This window comes from Mixophyes fleayi, chromosome 6 (genome assembly GCF_038048845.1).
Source record: "Mixophyes fleayi isolate aMixFle1 chromosome 6, aMixFle1.hap1, whole genome shotgun sequence".
Lineage (NCBI taxonomy): Eukaryota > Metazoa > Chordata > Amphibia > Anura > Limnodynastidae > Mixophyes > Mixophyes fleayi.
In genome coordinates this window covers 162,296,160-162,324,070 of record NC_134407.1, presented here as the reverse complement: position 1 = coordinate 162,324,070, position 27,911 = coordinate 162,296,160, and the positions used below count along the sequence as shown (strand labels likewise).

Genomic DNA, 27,911 nt, shown 5'->3' with positions numbered 1-27,911 from the left:
CTAGAAATTAATGACATCACCGAGAATGCATCCTGTATATTTTCTAGGACCCAGTGACATCACTGAGGCTCTTCTCATGCTCATGAATATTGATTTAGTACACAAAATGGTTGCCTCTATGTGCCCCATGATGAGTGTCAGTTACTTAAATGTGTCCTTACTGATTTTATAGACTACATTGAAATAAATGTAACAATGCTTTAGCCCATATAATGGCTGTCTACACTGTGTATGTGATTAGTACAGTCTATCTATGGAATGCCCTGAGCCATTGCTATATAGCTTTGTTTAGACTTTTTTTGTGTTTTCTTTTGCTATTCCCCATATACTTGTCAATAAATACAACAGAAACCACATTTATTTCTCATATGTATGTTTTATTGTTTGCATTGTGAATACATATTGAGCGCTGGTCACTACTCTAGCTTTAAACGTTTCTACCGCCTCTCCAGCTGCCATTACTGAAGTCTGATGACTGTGGTTAGTATCAATAATTATGGGAATCTGTGGAGACAAAATCATGTTATCAGAAAAAAGAAAGGCTAGTGGCAGACCCAATATACTTTTCTCTTCACATATAAGTGATAATATGATGAGTGAGAGAAATCCATGATAATGGAAATGCTTATATCTGCTAATTTAATGGGCAATGTAAATGTTTAAAGTCCAGCATTAATTACTGCTAACACTGCAATTTAATTATAAAACTTAAGTCAGTGACTTGGGACATTGGGAATACTTTCTGCAAAACATGGCAGAACTAAGTGAGCAACTGGTAAATTTCTGTTTAAAAATAGGTGTTAAGACGCACAAGAAAGAGCATTTTTCTTTCCTATTCCTCCTTAATCGGTCAAGGTCATCATCAGAATTGTTCCTGATCTTCATTCCCACTGTACTGCCACTGTCTCACCCCTTTAAAATCTTTAATTTATTTGAAATTATTATTAGCGAACTTTTACTTTCACTTTTTCCCTCTTATTGCTTGGTTATTGACTTGGTTGGGTTATCTTCAAACTTGGTAAATGTAGATGTGTGAATTGAAACTCACCTAGCATTGCACAAATCCATTGCCATGAGTAGATCTAAGGTTTCTTGACATACCGCTACCTTCACATCATTGTGGACGCTGCAGAAGATCAAACAAGACCATAACAAAGGAGTTATACCCTATGTAGAATGTAGATTTGTGGAATGTGATGTGTGTAGAGAGGGCTGAAAATTTCCTGTCTCCCAGTGTATCTATGCTCCAGAATTTAGGACTGAACTTGGAGCTGTGTAATGTACCTATGGTTCAGGCCAGATTGTCTAGGAAACCGCATGTTACTGGAGCTACCAAATGATGTTGATCTCCCAGAGTGTTTCTCTCTTTGGGCCTCATTTACAATGTGTCACATTTTGAACATGAACATAAGTGTAAAAATGCTGTCGCAAAAAATGCATACCTACCTGGGTATGTTTAGTCACATGTATGTCAAGTGACAAAGTTGCATTGTCCTATTTGTGCACAATATAACAATGTAATGGAGCATCATATACACAAGAGAGAATTTTGTCATGACAGTGTTGTTAATAAAAGGGAGTCTATTTTTCCATATAAATTGTAATGAAGTACAAACACCCCACATCTGTCGGTTACCATTTCATAAATGAAATGGGAATCTTCTATCCTGCTGTGGTCCAAATGGAAATTACAAATAAGTCATCCAAGTAGACAGCCACAACTTAACATAACATAGCCGTAACGCTGATAATCTAAGTACTATCAGCTGAAGGGGCCAATAGGAAAACAGCCAACCAGAAGCAGCGAGACAGTACTACTTGTGTCATTATAATCTGTATATTTTTGTCAGGTTTTCCAGTACCCAAAAACAGTACTCCTCCTAAGAGGTGTATGTGGGGGTGCGTCTGAGTCTCATTAGTTCGCATCACCAGGGGGAGTGGTACACTTAGATGTACACGCCGTTACTGTACTTCACTGACAATTGCCTCTAGTGCTCAATTGTAGGTAGGGACCAGCTAGTGTCAATTGTAGCTATGTGCCAGGCAGTATGTGAGTGTAAGACTAGTTTAAGATCTATGTGTGCTTTCCATAAAGACTGGAGAGAAATTGATATAGAGTTACAGCTTAACTGTACCTGAAGAGAAAATCTACCTAAAGGATCATCTTGCGCACTAAAGACTATCTGTTACTACATGTTTCATAGTTAGATGTAGTCAATAGGCCTGGTAGAAGAAGTGCATGTATTGAGTCTAGCTCTCAACACAGTTACTTGTAGTATTGTTTCAGATTAGCTTGTGTTCATACAAAAGCACTAGAAGAACACCACTAACAAGTCTTTCATATGTACTAAAAATTATAATTTTATATTTGTTGATGTCAAGGTTTTGATCCGTACCAATATCTTGAGTAATACTTGATAAAGACATTGGTGCACTAAAATGCATTCTTGGCACCAGGCTTTCCACTGCACACCTTCTCCAGCAGTGCCACATGTGGACGTACTTGGCAGACTGTCTTAGCAAAAGGGTACATGAGTATAATCATAGCAGACTCAAGAACCAATTTACTTTAGGGGAGAACTGGAGGTCTTACCTATGTTGTAATAAAATATGTTTGTATTAAGCCTTATTGCCTTACCTATTCATGTGTTTATTTTTCAACAGCCATGGCACGAAGTTCCTGTTTTCTTCAGACTCGTCCATTGTGTCTTTGCCCAAACTGAGCTCTGGGAGTTGGAAGTCCATCTGTCGCTTGGTAAGATCAGACATGTTGCTATGGAACAGAATAATTATTGGTTAGACAATACAGAAGCTTTCTAATAGAACAGGATGATTTTGGTACACAGTCACAGACTTTAAAGTACTGTAACCTAAATAATGATTCTCTTAAGTTTGACTACCACAGGGGAATATATACACAAGATATACTTTTATGTAATCCTTCTGTGTAGACTTTGGATATACTAAGGGGATAATCAAAGCTCAAAAGCATTGAGGAGAGCTTTAGGAGGAAATAAAGGAATTATGGTGAAGAGAAGAGCAATAATGGTATCTGTACTGAATGGTGAACTCTGCAAGCAGATTAATTTAAATGAAGTTTGTGGTTCATTATTTACGGCTTATGATTGTGCGCCTAGTATTTGGTATATTCATTGTGTAAAATAAAAACTCGGCAACATACTCGCTTTTCTTCTCTCTTCTGCCTAGCAACCAGTCCACAAAATTCTTTTTGAGCATGTTATCAACCGATCTGCTGTAGTCACTGGCGAGAATAGCCTCTGAGTATCGTCTCTGCATGGGCTGTGCTACTTCACTGCTAAGTGACGATCTGGAAGAGACCAGAAGTAGTTGTAATCACAAAGTTATATATTTAGATGGTTAGATTAGCCTTCAAAAGGTCTAATGGTTCCAAGACCAGGTTTGTCAATAGACCCAAAAAGTGTCTGCTTGGGACACCAGTAGAGCTGGACCGAGTCATCCAGTCTTGTTATCATGGCTTTGTTGCTGACCCCACGCACATGTATATATCTATACATGTAGTTTAGGTTACCCCAAAGGTACAAAGAAATCCTTCTAACCATCTACTTTAACCTCTCCATTACCTATAATAATGAAATTGCCTATCCCGAAACACTCCCAAGTTCTTTAATGTCTTTTTGTAGACAAGTATTCAAAACTGTACCCTATACTGGAGATGTGGTCTAACTTGTGGCTAGTAGAGTGGAAAAGTTATATTTACATCATATGCATTTATTCTCCTTTTTGTGACTGTCTAGGATTTTATTCACTTTAGCAGCAGCTGCCTGGCACGGAGTACTGTTACTCAGCATTCTGTTACTAATATTCCTAAATCCTATTCAGTCTTCACTTTACCCTAATTTACCGCTAGTCCGCTTAATATGTAAGTAGTACAATTGATACTATGGCCTAGGTACCATTATTTATATTAAATTTAATTTGCCATTTCCCTGTCCAGTTTGCCTTTCTGTCCAATTCCTTCTGTAGTGAATTACTATCCTGCTTTGGGGTAATAACCACAAAGTTTAGTGTCATATGTAAAAATGGACCCCTTACTTTCTAGACTATCTACAATGTCATATTATTTGCTGAATTAAGACTGAATATATTCCTCTGAAGAAGATACCTTATCGGTAAGGAAACACGTCAGGTAATCAGTCACTCTGACTAACTCAATAAGATCCAGAATTTGATTTATCAATAACAATCACAAAAAGACTGCTTTAAGCCCTATTTCCAAGCAGCAGAATCCCAAATAAGAATTTTCCCTGCAATACTGGAGCTCTCTGGGAGAGATCATAGAATGTGCTTATTAAAAAACAGTTGCTATCAAACTGCTGGAATGCGTTGAGACCGGCCCCCTGAAGGACAGCCCTAACTTACTATTCATCTACACAAGGAAGGTCTTTACAGGAGCCCATGATTGAGTTCCATTTTGCATATGATAACAACATTGGGTAAGAGCTGAATATATGCAGTATATTGCTGATTATAACTGCTGAACATTTTTCCATGCTGGGACACAAATAATATCCATCTGCTTTGCGGCTATATGTCCAGACGCTCCAAAATTATTATTATTATTTTTTTATGATTAACACAGAAGGACTGAGGAGATGGTGCTGGATTTAAATCTCCATCTATAAGCATAGAGGTTTCATTGACTGTTGCCCATTATTATATGGTCTTTATAAGAGTGCTAGTAAATGATTTTAGCACAGAGAAATAATCATTACTATCTGAGTGTGGCATCATTATATGTTGGATTATATGAAAATTACAGCAAACTGTGTCTCACTATTTAATATTACTTTTTATACAAATTTTTATTATGTGTTTATATTATAAAATAATTTTATTCAGTATTAAAGTGGGTCAACTACAGCACTGTGTTCTGTTTTGTCATTAATAAGAAAAACTGAAAAAGTCAAGGCCCTTTAGTACACAGTCTTCTCTTTTTTTTGTACTATACAACCAGTTACCTAACCATGTTTCCCAAGTCCTAGCACTTGCACCTCAATTTCTGCTGCAGTATTTCCCAGTTTTACCTGTGTAACAAGTCTGTATCACCTATAAACTATATTGGCCTCAGACCAATTCCCGATGCTGGTAGCTTTTTTTTTTTTTGCTGTCCACTGTATTGGTACATTTATCATCATCATCATCTATTTATTTATATAGTGCCACTAATTCAGCAGCGCTGTACAGAGAACTCATTCACATCAGTCCCTGCCCCATTGGAGCTTACAATCTAAAGCCCCTAACAGACACACAGACCGAGAGAGACTAAGGGCAATTTAATAGCAGCCAATTAACTTACCAGTATGGTTTTTTTTCGGACAGTGGGAGGAAACCCACGCAAACACGGGGAGTACATACTAACTCCATACAGATAAGGCCATGGTTGGGAATCAAACTCATGACCCCAGTGCTGTGAGGCAGAAGTGCTAACCACTAAGCCACCGTGCTGCCTTATCATTGTTTTTCTTTTGCCATGTAATATATAGCATCAGTCCACTAGGATAGTATTTACTACAGATAGGGTTTTTAACTCTAGACCCACATGTCCAGTTACCAGCTAGATTTACATAGATTGCTATCACTGCTGCACATGGCATCAAAGCAGCAAGTACCATTGTGCACTCCGGAAATTGGAATGAAGTCGATTTGTAAGCTTCTTTAGCACTGACAGCCTAATATGTAACCACCTGCCCTCAGGAGCGGACTGGCCCGGGGGGCAGCGCCCCCACGGGCCGCTCGGTCAGGCCGCTACTCGGGCTGGGGGGGTAGGCCGGCCGGCCGTCCCCCTGATGCAAAATACAACACTTTCCCCCGCGGCCGCATCTGATGAAATCAGATGCGGCTGCGTCAGCGCACAGGCGGCCACATCACATGACAGGGGATGCGGCCGCATCATCAATGACACGGCCTCATCCCCTGTCATGTGATGCGGCCGCCTGTGTGCCCCCCGTGCTTCCCTCTCCCAGCCCGCGCCTGCCTGCCCTCGTGCCCCATATGCTAGAAGTGATATAGAATTTCTCCATTACCTTGTATTAGTTTCTTCACCACCTACGGTGTTGAACACTATAAGAGTGAAAAAGAAAGCTAAACATTTTGGAGTCATCATTTTCTTTGTGAGCTGTAAGAAAGAAACATAAGTAGTTAAATGAGAAGTTTTTTTTATCTGTGTTTATTTATTATTAAGGTGACTTTATTGTTACTGGGTTGGTATATTGTTATTATGCTTATCACAGATTCTGTTATTATGTGTTTTACCTTATGTAATAAAAGATAATTGCTCTTAGATAAAAAGGAAAATCATAAAAACTCTTAGGGGTATATTTACTAAATTGCGGGTTTGAAAAAGTGGAGATGTTGCCTATAGCAGCCAATCAGATTCTAGTTCTCATTTATTACATTCTACATTCTACAAAATGACAGCTAGAATCTGGTTGGTTGCTATAGGCAACATCTCCACTTTTTCAAAACCGCATTTTAGTAAATATAAACCTTAGTGCATATATGGACTATAGAGGTAATGATATACCATGTATATGGCAATCAGAACTGTTAGAACTATTTTTAGAATCATGGTACATTTTTGGTCCTTATTTTCTATAGCTCAATATATATTCCGCAAATTGATCCCTGCCCCAGTGGAGCTTGTAATCTAATTACGTTACCACAAATACAGAGGTTTAGTCAGAAGCAAATTAACTTCCTAGTATTTCTAGTATTTCTTTGGTCATAAGATCTTCTGCAGATTGTATATATTAGGATCCAATGCTACCCAAAGTGACACTACATTATATATATTGAGTAAATCAAGTCAACTCTATCAGTGCCGTGTGTCATAGGCAGTTATTCAATAATAACATAGTATTTATGCGTTGAAGTTATCTTTAGTGATTGCAGAAAACACACAGCTTTCATTGTTGGTCATCTACAACTCTCAGTAGTTGTTACTTTTGGTGACATTTCAATGCGGGAGTTGTATGGCACCCAGCAAGCATACTTTGTCCAGCAATGCGCTATAAGTTATATTGTTTTCTGTGGAACAGTATATTACATGGCTTATTAAAGTCATTTAGACTAATAGAGTAATGCAAAATAATAAGTCATTGTGTAAAGACTCTGGGGAGAACTTACAGGTTATCATAATGACATACACATACAACATACATGTTTAACATGTAACTTTCCTGAAATGTCCACCCTGACCCACGTCCACCGGCTGTAAAAGGCTTCATTCCGAAGCTTTCTGGAGACACATAGTTTCTACACTCACAGCGTGCCCCAACTCATGCACATCAGCCAGGTCTATACCTTCTGCAATTGGAAGGCTTTTAATGGATAATTTATATATATAGTGTTGATAGGTACCATCTAACCCCCCACATTATATGCCTGAAGAGTGCACTCTTTGGGTAGTCTCCAACCATACACTGCAAAAGCCATTGAACCATATCTTGAACTGATGATTTCTAATAAGACTAGGACAAACAGTGCAACTTTAATTGATGACTCTGCACTTATGGCTATATTAGTGTTAGAAAGCAAATCTCTACCCTCCTAGGGCAAGGTCTAATTCACCAATCTGCTGCCGTAAAATACTGGCTTTGAGAATGTGAATACTTTTTATTAAAATGTAACAATCTTAGTTATAAAAACTGCACAAAACACTTTTACACCTTATTATATGCACTTTTACAAATGCCTAGTTACTGTAAAAACCAAAGAAGTCAGATGGTTTTCATGATATACTTAATTCTGGGTCTTTAGAATTATTACAACTCTTTTATTAGCCCTTACTAATTTCTAGATAGTTTTGGAGATTTATCTTATTATATATCTATATTTTTGATCTTTATAACAGAACCAATAGCAGTGTTTTATATTTTTAAGGGGGATAGAGGTACTTATGAAAATATAGAAGACCTAAGCAAGAGAACAACTGCATATGTCTACCGTATAACCAAAAACAAAAATAATAACGGCAATATACCACTTACCGTGACCGGTGTCTTGTACTTCTGACTTTCCTGGTGGTTGACAGAACTTTATATACTCTGTGACAAAACCCTATTGGCTGCCCAGAAACATGCTAGCTGTACAAGGACTAAACTCATTATTCCTGCTTCATTCGGGCCAATTGAGTCACTCTTCCATAAAACATGGGGTCTAATGGACAGTTAATTAAGGTAATGTGAGTTAGCTGATTGTATGAATATTGTGTGATGTTTATAGAAGGGTGTTTTGAAACTCACATATTACAATAAAACGGTTTCCTAATCATACCAGTCCATTAATCAATAGATAATAAATATGTGCACTTCATTGGATAGATAACAGCTGTTTATTACATCAGAGGTGTATTTACTGTACCCAACATCCAGTCTTCTAGAGCAAAGCATAAAATGTCCCACATATAACAAGAGATATATTATAAATAACTAAAGACATCATGGAAACATTTATTGAGATATTGTACAAAACACAATTATTACATCCCGATGTCATTTCAGAAACAGAATGGTTTATTAATCACCAAAAACGAAAGGACTTGAAATAGTATAGTGACCGTTTCATGAAGCTATAAGAAAATCATTGGCCACATTAGGGAGTTTGTGAGTGCTGTAGATAGGACACTAAGTAAAGGGGTCTTACAGCTGTCTAACAAACAACTGTAAAAAAAAAGATGGGTGCATTGAGATTGGTAGCTTGACATGAACAGTTCAATTGAAACAAAAGCAAGAAAAACTCTGCATTTTAAACTTCATGTAAAATACATCAGTTCATAAATGCTAACATGAAAATGGGTATATTTTACTGACTAACATTTATGTCCACATTTTATTAACAAAGCTGCTGCCATTGTGATCTCCCCCAAAATGAGTATTAGCATTATTTAATGAAAACAATGATTAGAAATAATGTTTTTCTGGTTTAGCTCCACTTAAAGATGCAAAATATGATGTGTTCTATGAAAACAAATGGATAAACTAAAGATGGAAGTTAAAAGCAACCTAGTTGAGATTATGATGGCGGAGTCCAGGTAAATAAGTTCCAATGGGGCAGGGGCAGGTGGGAATTGTACATTTTCTGTATATGGCTGCATACTATGGTGGCACTATACATACATACACACACATACATATATATATACATATATATATACATACACATGCATTCACACACATACATATATATATATATATATATATATATATATATATATATATATATATATATATATACACATGCATACACACACACATATATATATATATATATATATATATATATATATATATATATATATATATATATATAGTAATAATGATAATAGCTGGATGGAAAAGAACAGTCTGTTATCATTGGGATACACTAGGAGGACAGGGCTATTAGCAATTAGTTAGGCTCTAGTCCGGGAATTGGTGCACCTCAAGAAACAGCAAGAAAGGGAAGCTGTCTAATAATTTATTAAATACTAAACTCATTATGCAGGGTCATCATTACCTTCTGTTTCATGTCAATGTATGCTATGTGTTTGTATGATGATATCCTCAATGTACGGCACTGAGTAATATGTTAGAGTTTTATAAATAAAAGATAATAATCCTACTACTAATAATGTCCCTCCAAATACGAAAGAAGGAGCCAACAGTTTCTAGAACAATATGTTAAAGTTTAAAAATTGGATGAAGGTGGTAATTAATAATTTCTGTACACTACAATCAGTTGCTGTGTGATTCATACGCAACTTAGTTATTATAATCACATTTAAATATGTTTAATGTATTTTCTATCTTTTAATGTAAAATATATTGTGGCTAATTATCGTTTCCATCATTTAAATTACAGCAAGTTTGGTAAAATTGTGTTCGCAATTTCATGGGAACCTTTCCGGTGTTATTCCTGTGTGAACGCTAGTTATAAATAATATCAGTTTTCATACACTAAATGGCCAGCTCACAGGAATCATAAAAAACAGTTTATACAGGTCTAGAGGGGGGAAACTGGAGAAGGACACCTGGCAGTTTCAAGGAACAATGACCAGAGGAATCCACCAATGCCACGTCGAGTTCCTGTGAGGTCAAGACCCTTCAACCTATGAATGAAGACCTTAATACTGTAACTGTGTATCTCTGTGATGTCACTGCCTTTTACAAGTGTACTGTGTATAAATTGTTCACCTCTAGCTTTGGAAACCAGAGCGTTCTGATAGAAGCTTAATGTTAGTGCTAACAGGCGCATGCGTATGCGTACCAAACCTTGTCTTATTATATTGTGAATAAAACCTGTGCTTTGGAACCACAGCGATCACGTCAGAGAATCTTTATTGGTGACAATTGTTAAGGACGTAACAAATATTACCTGCAGGTTAAAAAGAATAGGAAAGTTAATGCCTATGGTTTTCATACACTTTTGGGCTTGGCCTCAAATACTGACTTTCAGCACTATTGTGTACCATTAAGTCCATATTATACAGCATATATTATTGTAATATTCTCAGGTTGAACCTGCTGTGCACTTATGTGGGTGACCAAAATGTCTAGTGTTACTCATGCTCCAGGTGATGCTTACCTGAATCGACCGCAAGGGCACAGGGTACAGATAATATAGTAAGAAGAAATATTTTCTGTATCGCACCCATTTTACAGCATAAATAGAAAATTCTTCAACTCATATTAATAGGCCCAAATATGTAGGTATCAAACATGGCAATATTCTGTCTTTTTTTGGGTGCATTGAAAAGACAAGTATAAAAACAGGAGACATAGTTTACTTGTGTGTTGTGCAGTCGCTACATGTTTACTGCTTTCTGTAACTCTGCCTCATTCAAAAATAAATATACATGTGCTGTGCAGTTGTTTTACTCTGCTTTGTATCATTTCTGGAGAATTGCGGTAAAACCCCCCAGAAGAGCACAACATCCATGATGGATAAACTAAAACCAACTTACCCAATATTGTAATTATTGTGTAGTCCACACATTCAATGAAAGATAATAGTAGATAATATCAAAAATATGTTTAGAAACATAATATTTGTTTTATTATTGCAAGTTGCAACATCATTAATAATTACAGCAGTTTGCTGGTTTTGGCTATTATTAGCCATTATTAAGCTTGATCCTTTTTGTTTATTATTTTAAGTAATATTGTCACTCACTGATTGTGGGATTGCAAAAGGATAATATCTGTCTCTATATAGGATAACTTATGCACTATTTGTATATATGATAACACCTAGATTTAACAAAGACTTATGTCTAACAAAAAAAATAACATTTGCTTTGAATGAGTGCTGCTTATTGTTTAAGTTCACATCCACACATGTTTAGACCATGCTCTATCAGAGCTGGTATAAGTGCTTTATTGCCCTGTTAAGTGCAGTGATAAGGTTCTGCTTAAGTGGATAGATTCCAGCCATTAAAACAAGGTCTGGTAGCAATTGCAAATCTACCTGTTCATGTGGTGTGACAAGGCAGCAGGGAGTATAATAAAACTAGGGACGTTACAGTGTTATGACTTGCATTAACACCCCCACAATATGGAACATAATTTGTTTAAAAGCCTTTAATTGTGATTTAAACAGATAAAAATCACTATTCGGGCGAAATTTAAGATTGTGTCAATACAAGAACCAGAACTGGATCTTGGTCATAGTAACCAATCATCCCAAAGGAAATGTCCACTCAAAGTTGTTGTTTTTTTATTATACTTCTACCAATTGATTATGACATTACTTTCAACCATTTTTATTCATTTTTTGTGCTTTAGTATGGTTGGAAAACAACATTTAAACATATCGGGCCTGATTCATTAAGGAAAGTAAAGCAACAAAATGAGTAAGTTTTCTCCTGGACAAAAACCATGTTACAATGCAAGGGGTGCATTTTATTTTATGATTTTGCACATAAGTTAAATACAGGCTGTTTTTTCAGGTAGCACATAAATACTTGATAGCTTTATTTTGTACATTGAAATGTAAAGTTGATCTAGGACAGTGTTTCCCAACCCTAGTCCTCATGTTTTCCATATCTCTCTGCTGGAGCACAGGTGTAATCATTACTGACTGACACATTTTGAAAGATCCACAGGTGATACTAATTATATCACTGGTCACCTGGAAAACCTGCACTGTTAGGGGCAGTGCTGCCATCAGAAACTGTGGGGCTTAGTACTAATTAATCTGGCGGGGCCCCCCTCCCCATACATGTGCCCCCCTCCCCATACATGTGCATCCCTCCATCTTCGCCATACATGGGCCCCCTATCCCTCATCACAGTACATTCCCCCCCACTCCCTCATCACAGTAAATGTCCCCCTCTCCGCAATCACAGTAAATATACCCCTCTCCACCCCACAGCTAATGTCCCCCTCCCCCCCACAGTTAATGTCCCCCTCTCTCCCCCCCACACGGGTTAATCTCCCCCTCTCCCCCCCCCCAATCACAGTTAAGGTCCCCCTCCCCCCCACAGTTAAGGTCCCCCTCTGCCCCCCAATCACAGTTAAGGTCGTCCCCCCACAATTAAGGTCCCCCTCTCCCCCCCTTCCACAGTTAAGGTCCCCCTATCCCTTCCCCCTCCACAATTAAGGTCACCCTCAACCCCCCTTCCACAATTAAGGTCCCCCTCTCCCTCCCCCCTCCACAATTAAGACCCCCTTTCCCCCCTTCCACAGTTAAGCTCCCTCTATCCCTTCCCCCTCTACAATTAAGGTCCCCCTCAACCCCCCTTCCACAATTAAGGTCCCCCTCTCCCTCCCCCCTCCACAATTAAGACCCCCTTTCCCCCCTTCCACAGTTAAGCTCCCTCTATCCCTTCCCCCTCTACAATTAAGGTCCCCCTCTCCCTCCGCCCTCCACAATTAAGATCCCCCTCTACCCCCCTTCCACAATTAAGGTCCCCCTCTCCCTTCCCCCTCCACAATTAAGGTCCCCCTTAACCCCCATTCCACAATTAGGGTCCCCCTCTCTCTTTCCCCTCCACAATTATGGTCCCCCAGGCTCTCTCTCTCCCCCCTCCCTCTACAGTTATGGCCCCCCAGGTTCCCCGGGCTTTCCCTCCCCCCCTCCCTCAAAAAAAATAATAGCTTATTTACTTACCTTCTCCTCCGCGATGCTGCAGCTCTGCCTCCCGGTCACTGATACACTGGGAGTGCGGCGTGCGGTGACATCACCGTGCTGCGGTCCCAGCCTATCAGAGTCTGGGAGGCAGAGCTGCAGCATTGCGGTGAAGGTAAGAAAAAAAAAAGGGCAGGCACGGTCGGTGACTGCAGGTCCCGGACAGTTCAGGGAGTCTGGAAAGACGGAGAGGTCTGTCCGGGTCCCTTAGTCTGTCCGGGCCCCTGACAGCAGTACTGGCCATACCCCCCTGATGGCGGCCCTGGTTAGGGGTACTTGAGGACTAGGGGCCTGATTCATTAATGTTCTTAACTTGAGAAACTTCTTATTTCAGTCTCCTGGACAAAACCATGTTACAATGCAAGGGATGCAAATTAGTATTCTGTTTTGCTCATAAGTTAAATACTGACTGTTTTTTCATGTAGCACACAAATACTTGATAACTTATTTGTACACTGAAAGGTGCGAAGTTACTAATTTTTTTGCTTTCCTTTCCTTAATGAATCAGGCCCATTATCTTCTCTGTAGCAGAAAAAGTATGTTCTTTTTCTTAGGTTGGAGATTTGTTGAGTACTGACAACCCTCGACACTCAAGACACATTAAATGTTAGAACTGCATGTATGCTCCCCCCCCCCTGCCCTCTGTGTCAGAACATTGGAAGTGGTGCTTGCCTCGTTCAAGCTTCCACATATGACTAAGTAGGAAAAGCGCAAAAAGACCACGCACAAAACGCTAAAAAGCTTTTAGTGTCCAATGGGGAGATTGTTACCTATGTAATATACAGTGTAGTAATATTGTTGCAGCAAAGCAAAGAAGCAACTCAAGTGATTGCGATTGTTTAATAAAATATTCTTGAAATAGTCTTGGATCAAAATGATATGAAGGTTCAATTCAGCAAAAAGCCATTGCCCTTATCTGACATACAAGTGAAGGGATGGAAGCGCAGATAGAATCTAATGCCACACCTAAAAATGCTTTAACATATATATTTTATCAAAACAGGATATACTTTTGTCACACTAAATATAAACTTGTATAAGTCTTTTCTGGATGGAAAACTCTTTAGAAAAAACAAATCCATACATGGTATAAGATCAGTTAACACATGCATCTGTGTCGATCATGTGTCGTTTCCTGTCTGTAAATCTAAAGACATTTCTTTGTGTCACGTGCACACTTTTAAACAATAACATATTCCAAAGTACAGTATGATATGGCTGCTAATCAAAATGGCTACGATATAGCAAGCTCAATATTATTACTTTCACACCTGTCAAGTTCTAGGGCTAGATTTACCAAACTGCTGGTTTGAAAAAGTGGAGATGTTACCTATAGCAACCAATCAGATTCTGGCTGTCATTTTATAGAATGTACTAAATAAATGAAAGCTAGAATCTGATTGGTTGCTATAGGCAACATCCCCACTTTTTCAAACCTGCAGCTTAGTAAATCTAGCCCCTAGTGTGAGGGGGCAGGGAGTCGGTGCTTGTGAGAGCCCAAATTTGTTTCTTTTTAAACTTATTTGCGATGAAAAATACAAATGGGTACAGGTCTTTGTGCACTGATGAAGTACACTGTAACATTGAGTAAAGTACTTTCAATGTATTCACAAGTAAAAGAAATTACTTTTTTGGTCGGCTTCATCTATATTATTATGTTTCTGAAGAAATGGGGCAGTTCTACGAGAAGCGTTGAGCTAGTTTATATATGAGATGATGTACCACTACTGTAAATGATAAGGATATTATAAGTAACCAAAGTGTTTTGTGACTGCATAGAGGTGCAATCAAGGATTTCAGAGGTTTTCTCTAATATTTATAATAATTTGCAGTAGGGGTTGCATTATTCCATATATTACACTTGTTTTCCAAATGAACACTGATGTGATGAAATCAGAACTCACCAATCATAAGCAATGACATTAGAATTCATAGTTTATACACAAGTGCATATGTTAGCATCACTCATGTATTATATTATCCTATATAATCAATAACATTATTGATGGCAGGGATACTTCTGATCCACACAGCCCTATGAGAGACATACATGCTTCCTTGACATCTTTCTCCATCTTACATACAGAATACTGGTGAGGATTCCATAATGATAATAACATCTGGAATGAAATCGTAAATCAGAGGGGACGGGATAGGATAATTAACCTTGCTCAGAAGGGAGAATTCCCAGAAGAGTATCTTGTTTTTCTTCCCATATTAGGAACCAAGAAGTGGACAACTGCAGAGGATATCAGAGTTTTACAAGTGGACCGGATGCAGAAAACGACAGATGGGTAGGACAAAGTAAAAATTTCAAAACAACTGATATTTTTTTTCTTTCCTACCAGATACATGAGATTTAGGATCTTAGATTTAATTGTTGAGGGATAATTTACAGGGGCGTACCTCAACATGTGTTGATTTTTTTTCCTACTGTAAATAAATAAGACAAAGGTTTTTTCATTGGACATGCCGACGTGAAAAGGACCTTTAGCTTCTCACCCCTTTGTTACTTGATATTCTGTACTAAAAATTGCATTACCATAATTAATTCCAAACTCAACTATATATATACCCTATTGATCACCTGTTCTAAAACACAGTTGTCTGTCAGTCTAACTGTAATGATAGACAACTAACATCAGGGGGAATGATGAAGAGTATATGGGGCATATTCAATTGTTGGCGGTTTCCACCACGGAAAAAGTATTACTGTTATTACGGTAATACTAAGCCGGATTTTAGCTCGCGGCTCCCTGAGCCGCAAGCTGAAATCCAGCGTGAAATGTACCGTAATAACGGTATTTACGTGCACTATTACCGTAATGATGATAATAGTGCGTGCGCCGCGTTACTTTAGGCAGTAACACCAACAATTGAATATGCCCCTATAAATCTATTATTTTATAACATAAGAACAGATTCAGCCACAATAGAATTAGAAGGTGACTAGGCACAAAACTCTCCTCCCCCCCACTAGAAACAGAAGGTTTGTGTAAGTCCTCATCATCATCATCTATTTATTTATATAGCGCAACTAATTCTGCAGCACTGTACAGAGAACTCATTCACATCAGTCCCTGCCCCATTGGAGCTTACAATCTAAATCCCCTAATATACACACACAGACCGAGAGAGACTAAGGGCAATTTAATAGCAGACAATTAACCTACCAGTATATTTTTGAAGTGTGGGAGGAAACCGGAGCACCCAGAGTAAACCCACGCAAACATGGAGAGAACATACAAACTCCACACAGATAAGGCCATGGTCGGGATTCGAATTCATGACCCCAGTGCTGTGAGGCAGAAGTGCTAACCACTAAGTCTTGAGTAGTTGGTTAGAATTGACATGTGAAAGGCTGTGATCTGTTTCCTGTGGAAAGGTATTATGTTATGTAGCAAAGAGCACAAAGGCTCTGTTGGTTCCTTGCTCCCAGCCTGATAAGACATGCAGACACAGCTCCTGGCTAGCAGGAAAAATGTTAGAATGGAGTTTTGAATGGAAGGTGGTCGAATCTGGATGCATGACTGTAGAGTATGTGAGAATGAATGATTATTTGTCTTTGGTCTGAGATATGGAAATTTGTATACACATGGTAAATGTAAATGGAATAAAATGGTGAAATGGATAAAATGGTGTTAGTGTAAGAGTTATTTGGAGCTTGTGTTAGTTTCAACTTTGGTTTGGTGTGGATAGTGTTACATAACTGCATGTCTTGTACTAGTATTGCAATGCTGTGTAGATATAACATAGGTAATGGTATGGTGTTAGTCTGATTTGTATGTGATTATATAGTCTAATAAGAAATGGGCCCTGTTGCTATTAAAAGTTGCATTGGCAGTAAATTAGGCCATTACAAGTACATGTGGTTATGATGGCTGACAATGTGTTGACTGCTGTAATTCTGTACAATTCCTGGAGTTTCTGTTATATTTGGGATGGATTGTTGGTTTAAATGGTAGCATTTGTGACAAAATATATTTACAATAGATGTCTTTTGTGTAGTATGTCTTGCTGGCTCTCACTAAATAGATGTATTTTGTGTAAAATAGATGTCTGTGATGGATATACAAGTATATTACTAGAGGTTTAATAACTGGGCCCTGTTCATTGGTAGTCAATTAAATATTGTGAGCTATTTCAGTTCTTGGAAAAAGGCTAATGCAAATTGCAAATGCTGTGTAATGGAAGTGTATGGTTATAGTTTGTTGTTTAGTGTAAAGGTGCAGTAAGTGCATGCAAGATATGCATGTTAAATAGAACGGTTGTTTTGGAAAAGTATTTAATGGGAAAGTGAAGAAAACTTGTAGATGGTATACTGTTTATTATATTACTGAGATTTTGATTTAGATGAAATTGGAAAGCCTGCTATGCTACCACTGAACAGTGTGGCTGAAATCAGGAGTTAGATGCATAGCAAATGATTGGATTGTTCAGGAAGTGGTCAGAATGTAATATAAAGTTTTGTTAACATGCGCATTTCCAGCTTAAACAGCAATCCCAAAAAGTTTGTGCAATTTGTTTTTATGGGCGCAGTTTCAAAATCCAGAATGAGGGCGTGCTGTGAGTATATTTGCAACGTGGCCAAATAAGTGCATATCATTTAGTTGCCCCTTCACATTTTCCGGCCTCTCGGCACACTTATAGTGGCAGAGTGACCTCTAAAAAGGGAGTAGACCTGCACCTTGATGTGCGTTGGGTGGATCATTTAAAAACAATTGGGCAAATTTAAGTTTCTTTGTAGAGCGCATTGAGTGCACTTTATAAGTAAAGCCCAAGCTGTGTAGGCAACATGTACTCATTAATACAATACTATGTAAAATAATGCTTCTTTGTGGTATTTACAATTGTACTTCTTTTGTTAAAATATGCGCACATAGTATAGTGGAAATAAATAATTCAAAGTCTCATATTTTCACAATGTGAAATTGGATAGATTAATTGTAATTATTTAACCTATATTTAATTATATTTACATGAAATAAAATGACACATTTTTAATGAGGCATTAATAGTTGGTGTATATTAGCTGGAAAATATAAAGCTTAAGATTGATTGTCCTCAATTTACTGCATCTTGTATTTTGTAACATTAGTTTTAGAGCTTCCTTAATAGTGTTTTTTTTTATGGTTGATTGGTTGGTTGTTTAAGTGATGCATAGTAAATTTGTGGTGTAATAAAGAAGTGCTAAATTACACTGTAAAGTAGCAATGGGTCCAGAAACCAAAAGGTCTGCATGTATCAGTGTATTTATATAGAACACTGAATATTTATACAAACATTCAAGAATTCAGTAATAGAGAAACATACAATACAAGTAGATAAATAAAACTGCATAGAAGACATGTAAGAGACAGAAAGGAGAGGTCCCAAGCAGGGCCATCTTAACAACATTATGGGCCCCAGGGCAAAGCAGTGCACTGGGGCCCTAGATATAGATATAGATATAGATAAATAGATGTATACAGATACAGATATAGATATAGATATATAGAGATAGATAGATGTACTTGCTCAGTGACCCTTGAAGGTTTTTTTTGCAGGTGTTTTTCTTTTGCAGGATTATTTATTCTCATTAAGAGCTGTGCCTATGGGGCCCGCTTGCCCGTGGGGCCCCCGGGCAGCTGCCCATCGTGCCCAATGGAAAAGATGGCCCTGGTCCCAAGAGGCTTACAGTATGAGAGTTATTGGAAACCAAACAAACAGAAAGTGACTTTTACACATAGATTTACTAAAGGGCATTTCTTTGGGTGATTTTAAACCACAGCACATCGCTGGTGGTTCAGTGCTCCAAGCCACTGCTTTTACTAAATGGCGGTTTGAGACTGAAATGTTAAACAGCCAGTAAACTGCAGACTGTTTAGTCAAAACCGCCAGAAAAACCACCAGAAAAAAGACGTTTTTTAGATCTGTTGCTACACGCTGTTTGAACTATCTTGCCAATCACAGCGTAAGAGGAGGCACCATTATCTTAATAATTATGGGGTGAAACATTGCTTTATTGATTAAAAGGGCAAAATGAATATATAATTAACTTATAGGGGCCAACTTAATTTTTCATTATATTAAGATACAAAATTATAATAATACAATATAATGAAACATTTAATAAAATTAAAGTTTAAAGTTAAATACGAAAAAAAGACAATGATGCTCCTCTTGTTTTCTGAATAACAAGATGGCTCAAAAGTATGAGCTATTCCTCTAATGCAGGAATCTCACCTCTCACAACGACCTGTTTTTTTTCGGGCTGTTTTTCTGATGGTTTGTGAAACTGCATTTTAATAAATTTGATGGTTTACATTCTTATCATGCTAAAAATTGGGCCTGCGAGCTGTAATGTGACACCTGTGGTTTTCTGGTGGTTTCTAGTGGTTTTGCCTTCAGTAAATATGGCGTTTTTTTACCGCCCTTTAGTAAATCTACTCCTTAGTGTACATGTAAACTTGAGCCAAAAAGGCCACAAGCCAAATGGGTTTTAAAAATGCGCGTGGTCAAGATTTTTGCGGGCCCCTCGGGAAATATGGTGCCGATGCTTGTGCAGAGATAGCATAGCCTTTGTCATTGTGCGACTGGAGACAGACACAACTTGACTACCAGTTTGAATAGGAACATGAACATATGGTCACTATTTAAAGTGCACCAATTACAGAAATTGCAGCACTATTTTTAAAGATGTAAATCACAGGGAAATGTGAAAAATGCAATGCAAGATTCCAGGGGGTAAATGTATTAAGATTAGAGTTTTGCGGCGAGATTGAAAAACCAATCAGATTCTAGCTATCATTTATTTTGTACATTCTACAAAATGATAGCTAGAATCTGATTGGTTGCTAAAGGCAACATCTCCACTTTTCAAACCCTCAGGGAAACTCTCAGCTTGATACATTTACCCCCAGGAATCATAAGCAGCAATAATAGGTGTTGTGGTAGATATGGGTCCCAAGGTGAGGGAGTCCGGAAATGTCAAGTAGACGCTGACACCTGCTGGTGAAACCAGTAGATTCTGCAACATTCTCAAACTGGTAAAAAAAAAAATCACCCTGCCCCCCTATTAAGTCCTGCAGGTTGCTGAAATACGTTTTTCCAGGGCATCTTCATTTCATAGCAAATGTTTATAAAATGATAGATTAAATGGCTGTGAGTGGGAGTAACAATAGAAAGCTTATACAGACTATATTCAAAATTTCTCCCGGTGCGATATACTTAACAATTTTACCAACGACTGAAGAAACAAAAGTATCGATCATATATACACACTATACACATTTTACATGATTTACCTTCTGATCTGTGCTCTTCATCTGTCATTGGCTGAAAAGATCCTGACTCTGCACACTCCATAGAGATCTATGGACACTGCTGGCCATAAGTGCATACACACTGCAGAATAGGAACAACATCGTTCCATCATTGAATGAGATTTTTAGTATGGTTTAAAAATCGAATCATATAATACGATGTGCTTTGGAACGATAATCGTTCATCATTGCAGTGTATACACTAATGCGATATCGGGCCGGTCGTTTATCGTGTAATTGGCCAGATAATCAGCTGAAAACTCTGTAGTGTGTACCCAGCCCAAGTGGTCACCCCTGTCTTTGCAGTGACACACATTGCCTTGGCTTTTAGCTGGGGAGATGATCGATGGAGACCCATATCTGGAATGTAACTTGGTACAAGGGAGTAAAATGCATGGAACGATAAGAGGAGAATTTTCAGGTATCTATGACATTTTGACAAGAGACTGCTGAGGCACTTGAGTAAAGAGATGACTGATACAGCATGATCATAAATGGTTAATATTACATATTAAGTAGTGCTGTACATTGGGGGGCCTCATGATACTGTGAGAGTTTGAAAAATAAAATGATATATCCATATAAGTAATCATTATGTTATAGTTTTAAAAGAAATTAGTAGATATTATACTCGGAATGAGAAAAGACAAAGATTAAAGCTTTGAAAAATGATGCAAAAGATGTTCTCAGAGAACATGGACAAGCCAAGGATGCACAGCTGAATGTTTTATGAAAAGTAACATTAAGACAGGTGGCAAAATGCCTGAGAAGATAAAAACATAAGAAATATTTGTTTAAAACTTACAAATTGCAGAATACGCATAATGTATCATTAGCTTGTTGTATTCATAATTTGCTGCTTTCTAATTGGTTGTTACGCTTCTATACCTCTAAAACTTCTAATTGGTTGTTACGCTTCTATACCCCTAAAAACTGTTATGTATAATTATATGATTTATTTCTGGAGTAAAGCAGTTTCAGTTTGAAAACCAGACACTTGTGTGGTCTCTTATTCTGTGCTCCGATCGATCGTTACTATAGATATCTGATAAACTGCTGACTGACTTATTTAATTACAGGTGGTTATTCTGTCAACATAGGTAAAGAACCCCAACAATACCAATACATAGCATAAAGTTACATAGATCACACAATTTCATCTTTGGTTTTCATCCTTCCTAATGATGGGACCCTTATGAGAGCATTCAAATATTAGGTAGGTTTATTGCATGTGCTTGCTATGTTATATTACTATTATTGATTCAGAGCAGTATGCATTATATTACTACTGATGATGTATGTCTTACATTCCCCCATATTATGCAGTGTCTATTTTCATGAGGTTGTTTTATATTGTGAACAGTTTTAATAAAAATTCTGTTTGTTTATTAAGCTAGAAGCCCTTTTTATGTGTTTTTTACTGCCATATTCTACAGTATCTGTTGCTTAATATTTTTATTTTGAATTTTTGTGCCTGGCAGGGGCAAACGCTGGACTTGTAGAGGGGGGTTTCCACACCACGCCGGCGGTGGGTGTGACCAGCATGCATGGGGGCGTAGCTATAATTTTAGACAATGCTTGGCTGCTCTCCATCTCTTCCTATTCCCATAATATACATGGGCAATGCTGTGTGCACTACTGTTAGGTGCACGCAGCTCTCCCTTTTCAAGCAGAGCTGTGTGAAGCGGGGGCAGGGTCCAGTCACCTCAATTATACAGTGCCCCAGGCTTGGTGGGGAGTTTCCAGGCACTAGGAACCCCCCCCCCCCTCGGTTTGCCTATGCCTGGTGCTCCTTTTTATCTTTAATTCATGCAGATATGCTGCTGCAGGAAAGACACATTTTATTAAAGGGATAAATAACAGATGTGGAGGTGTATTTATTTATTTTTTAATATGGAAAATGCAACTTTCACTTTTATTAATAAGACATTGTTCTCCCTGATACATCAGACCACATTACCATATTTATACACAACATCATAATGTGTTAGAGCATACTTTTATGACATTAAGGGGGAATTCAATTGGCCGCATTACTGCCGAAAGTAATGCAGCCTGCGCTCTATTACAGTTAGTACGGTAATCTTCAATGCTGATTTTTGTTCATGAATCAGGGAGCCGCGAGTAAAAGTCTGGGTTAAAATTACTGTATTAACGCTCATAGAGCGCAGGCTGCATTACTTTTGGCAGTAACACGGCCAAATGAATTCCCCCCTGTGTTGTCAAAAAATAAGTTAATGCTACTTCTGTATTGAGTATTAACACACATGCCTAACATTTGCGTTTTCTACACTTCCTGGTGTAAGTACTTTTCTGTTTTGTGCTATTTGATTGGCAAGATGAGTCTCACTTTAGATACGGACGCTTGTTTTCCTACGTACGCCAAGGCTCATATGCAGCCGCATCTTAAGGGGTTTGACTTTCATTTAAGTAGGTTTCTATTCTCAACCTTGATGCTCTTTCAAGAATACATTTTCCCTTTAAAGCAAAGTTTATGAACAATATGATATAACATGGACCCTTTCTGGGTAGAAATTGAGAGGAAAACCATAAAATGTAATTAACTATAACAACACCACGTTAGTCATGTGGATGAAACTCAGCTTTTATTGTAAATTGGAAAAGCTGCAAAACTGGGAACAGGTTTAATAGGGGGCAGTTTAAATTACCCAGCAGTTGATTAGCTTCAAGGGTTTATCAGTAATGCACAATCAACTTAATTTATATAGTCTATTACATTACAACTTCATGTCTCTATAAGTATAGGCACCTCTGATCTTTACAGATTCTATTTCCTCTGGCTAGGTGCTTATGGATTACTGAAAAACAAAATATGGAACCTATATTTAAAGTGTAAGTTGCCCTAGTAACTCTAGGCCTGGGTTACCAACTAATCCCTTTATTTACTACTACATATTGGTTCTGAGTGGTCCGAGGAGTGCTCCAAAACAGCGCTCCACATACTGCTAAATGGGGTATGACGAAAATGCCTTCACATAAAATAATGACAAGTAAGAAATACCTAACGTTAGAAACAGTGACGGTCAAGAAATCCCAACACCATAATAACCTATATGTAACAAATGCTAACACACATAAAATACTGACAATGTGATTGCTGACACTTAAAATGCTGACAGTCTCACTGCCGGAATTAAGGGGGCAATGCGAGCAAGTCCAGTGGCTAAACAGCTGTCTGTATACAGTAAAAATAAAATAAAAAAGAGAGCGTGGGGTCCCCCCTATAAACACTATTAACCCTAGTGCTGACAGCTTACTGTTGGTTGCGACAAAATCTGTGATAAAATGTGTGTGGTCCCTCCAATTTCTCTGCAACCAGCACTAGGCAAACCGGCCTGGGTGGGTGGTATTATAGCAAGGGGACACACAGCAGGGGACCCCTGCCATAATGACAACCAACCCAGCCTGTTCAGCACTGGAATGGATTCTCTAGAGAGTGTGTTGCGCAAAAGAATTGTGCAGGCCCCCCTCTAGAAATAACCAGTCCAGTACTTAAAGCAGGGCTCTTCCTACACCCCTGGGGTGGTGAGTAGGTTAATAAAGGGAAACAATAGAACACAAAATTATAAAACACCATTTTAGTTTGTAGAACTACAAGTCCATACCAGCCTGGGCTGCCATTAACAGTCTGGGCATGCTGGTGCTTGTAGAACTACAAGTACCAGCATACCAATGGCTGTCAGGGCATGCTGGCACCTGGAGAACCACAAGTGTCACCATGTCCTGACACCCAGGGCTTGCTGTGACCTGTAGCACCACAAATTAACACCACAATACTTAATAATAAAAATAATAAAACCCCTAATATAAAACACAACACCCTCTTTATAACATTTGTTTATTAAAAATAATAAAAACAAATACTTACCATCATATGTCTTCATCTGTTCTTCTAAGCTTGCAATCCAATAATACTTGTAACCATGTCCAAAACAAACCATAATATTCCCAAAGGTCCTGTAGCTGTCCAAACAAAAAATAATTCCAGATCCAGGAGCAGTTCAAAAATAATAAAGGCCAAAATAAATTATACTCCAAAAGTCCATGGAAATAATCTTCTTTTCTTCGATCTTTTCCTTCTGTATCCAAAATGACTTGAAAAATCAAAGGACCCTTTAATATATGAGTTTTTATATTTTTAATAAACAGATGTGGTTATAAAGAGGGTGTTGTGTTTTATTTTTATTTTAGTGGTTTTATTATTTTTATTAAAGTAATGTGGTGTCAATGAGGGTGTTATGCTTTATTTAACATTTTATTTTGTGGTACTACATGTCGCAGCCACAAATAATCTCCAAGTGCCAGCATACCCTGGCAGCCTTGGGTATGCAGGTGCTTGCCCAGACTGTTAATGGCAGCCTGGGCTGACTGGGACTTGTAGTTCCACAAACTAAAATGGTATTTTATGTTTTTTCATAATATTTTTTCACTTCACCCACCACCCCAGGGGTGTAGGAAGAGTCCTAGTGCTTTCAGCACTGAGCTGGGTATTCCTAGAGGGGGGATCCGCACAATTTTTTTGCAGACCCCACAACCTAGGGAATCCAGCCGCGTGTCCCCTTGCTACAGTGTCACCCATCTTGGCTTTTTTGCCTAGTGCTGGTTGCGGTGAAATCGGGGGGACCCCACACATTTATTACCACAATTTAGCTGCAACCAGCAGTAGGCTGTCAGCGCTAGGGTTAGTAGTGTAGCCACTGGACCTGCTCACATTGCCCCCTTAATCACCAGCAGTGTGACTGTCAGCATTTTCAGTGTCAGCGATCACGCTGTCAGCATTTTACGTGTGTCAGCATTTCTTACAGGTTTTTATGGTGTTGGGATTTATTGACTGTCACTGTTTCTAACGTCAGGTATTTGTTACTTGTCATTATTTTATGTGTCTGGATTTTTATGTCACTGTTATTGGTGTTGTACATCTGCTGAATCCACATCTATCCCAATGGTGGCACACAGATTGAGCTCTTTCTTGAACAGCTTGCACATTGCACTCAGTTCCGCTTCAGCACACTCTGTCCCTCTCATTACACTCTGCCCCATTTTAGCACACTCTGCCCCCCTCATTACACTTTGCCCCGCTTCAGTACACTCTTCCCCCTTCATTACACTTTGCCACGCTTCAGCACACTCTGTCCCCCTGAGAACTCTCTCTGTCCCCCTTCTGCACGCTGTCCCCCTACATAAACACAAATCATTTCTAACCTGGGTCCTGTCTTCTTTTCTTCTGTCGGCAGTCAGTTCCTCTCATCGCAGCTCCTCACTGACATCATCGGGAGGTGATGATGACATCATGCCCGACAGCCAGTGAGGAGGGGGGAGGGAGGGAGGAGGAGAAGAGAAGAGCGGGGGGGGGGCATCAGCATCAGTGTGGTGTCGGCACAGGTGAGCAGAATCAATAATAATAGTAAACATTCACTTCTCTTTCCAGCTGAGCCCGCTTCCAATTAGAATGTAAGCTCTCTCATGAGCTCCCTACCCTTCGTTTTCTAGACTGAATTTATTTTGTGTACATTGTATGCCTTTGTTTTTCGGATGTCCTATTTCCCATACTGTACGGCGCTGCAGAACACTGTGGCACATTCCAAATCTACAATAATAATAATACTGAACCTAGGTTTTGCGGATTCATAGCTCGACATGTACACACATATTTCATACTTGCCAACTCTCCCAGAATGTCCGGGAGACTCCCGCATTTTGCGAGAGTCTCCCGGAGTCCCGGGTGAGTGTGGCAATCTCCCGAATTCTGCCCACTTCACTAGGAAGTGCCCACTTCCTAGTGAAGTGGGCAGAATTAGGTCCCAAACGCAGCGATTCCCGCTGTCAAATGACGCGTTTTGCGTCATGCCGTCACGGGGGCGGGTCCAAAATGACGCGCATTTTGGAGCCCCGTCCCCGTCACGCCCACCTCCCATGACAGGCTCCCGGAAACCAACTATTCAAAGTTGGTAAGTATGACATATTTCCATGACAGTTTGTGATTACCCTCATAGTTAACTATTTATTCTTAACAGCAATTATTGTAACCAAGTTTACATATACAGGGCCTGATTCATCTTCGGAAGTAAGTCCCTTTGCGTGCCGTGTCTTGTGTGAAATTTCTCTGCGCATGCTCAGAAAGGGACTTTACACCAATGAACGCAATTGAATGAAATTCATATGTGAACGCAAATGATACATTATATACATTGACTGTACAGAGAATTTTACCACACACTCCTCTGTCTCTACACCACTAACATGAATAATTTCTCTATCACAGACACACAAAAACATATAACACACTCAGGGCCAGCTTAAGGGCCACATGGGCCTGGAGTTGAAATTCCCATCTTCCCTAATATGAAGCACTTAGCACTAACTGGTTCATGCAGAATTTAAGGAAAATGAAGAGAGAGAAATATGTCCCAATTGTCCCTTACGTTGGAACAACAAATTTACAGAAAAACAGTAAAATATAATATGGGGGTCACATTTCACCCCTTAACAATATGGAAGGATTGCCACCAGTTAATAAAGAATCAACTTTTAATCCATCAATTAAAATGTAATAACAACCAGTAAGGAATTAAGTTACTTATAATTATTACAAACTAATCATCAAGTGGAAGAGAATTCTTATTTGGCCAATCAAATCATGAAGCATACCAAGGAACTCATGGAGAAACTACATGTAAATGTCAGCTGACATTTGTGTGTAACATGCTCGTATTGTAAAACCATGTATATGTTTGTTTGTAGTAATTAGAGAACCAAGCCCACTCGAACTTCGGCGATCCGAGTACCGAGCCGGCTCGGCTCAGTACTTTCACGCGCCCTCGGAAGTGAAAACGAGGCAAAACATCATTGTTGCGTCATCCGATCTTGCGAGTTTTGGATTCTATAAGTACCGCCCTCCACAGCAATCCAGCGCCATTTCACAGACAGACACAGTCTAGGTGGCATTGCTCCATTGCTAATTGTCATTGCTGAAATAGAAATAGTAGGTCTGTCAGTGTTTTTCAAAATCTGCAGTCATATTGTACTGTGTTATTATAGCTCACACAGAAACAGGAGAGGTCTCAGTGTTGTTGCCAGTCTACATTCGACGTGGCATTGCTCCATTGCTAATTGTCATTGCCGAATTAGAAATAATAGGGCTTTCAATGTTTGTCAAAATCTGAACTCACATTGTACTGTGCCATAGCTCACCCAGAAATAGGAGACGTGGCAGTGTTTAGTGCTGAAACAGAAATTCAAATAATAGAGCTGGCAGTGTTTTTTGAAGTCGCCAGTGACATTCTACTGTACCATAGCTCACCCAGAAATAGGAGAGGTGGCAGTGTTTAGTGTTGAAACAGAAATTCAGAAATATTAGGGCTGGTAGTGTTCTCAAAAGTCTCCAGTGACATTCTACTGTGCCATTGCTCATACAGAAACAGGAGGGGTGGCAGTGTT

At 38.7% G+C, this 27,911-nt stretch overlaps 1 protein-coding gene across 5 annotated transcripts in view; it reads right to left on the bottom strand.

The window, feature by feature from the left end:
* Window positions 1-356: 356 nt before the first annotated feature.
* GIP (gastric inhibitory polypeptide) overlaps window positions 357-27,911 on the bottom strand; it is a 60,791-nt gene continuing 33,236 nt past the window's right edge. For all 5 annotated transcript variants that reach the window (XM_075176961.1, XM_075176962.1, XM_075176960.1 and 2 more), the window contains 5 exons: window positions 6,066-6,157; window positions 3,182-3,328; window positions 2,639-2,773; window positions 1,049-1,126; window positions 357-504 (listed from right to left, as the gene is read on the bottom strand). In XM_075176961.1, the coding sequence (XP_075033062.1) occupies window positions 495-504; window positions 1,049-1,126; window positions 2,639-2,773; window positions 3,182-3,328; window positions 6,066-6,145 (450 nt within the window). In that variant the 5' untranslated portion in view covers window positions 6,146-6,157 and the 3' untranslated portion in view covers window positions 357-494. The remainder of the gene's footprint in view (window positions 505-1,048; window positions 1,127-2,638; window positions 2,774-3,181; window positions 3,329-6,065; window positions 6,158-27,911) is intronic.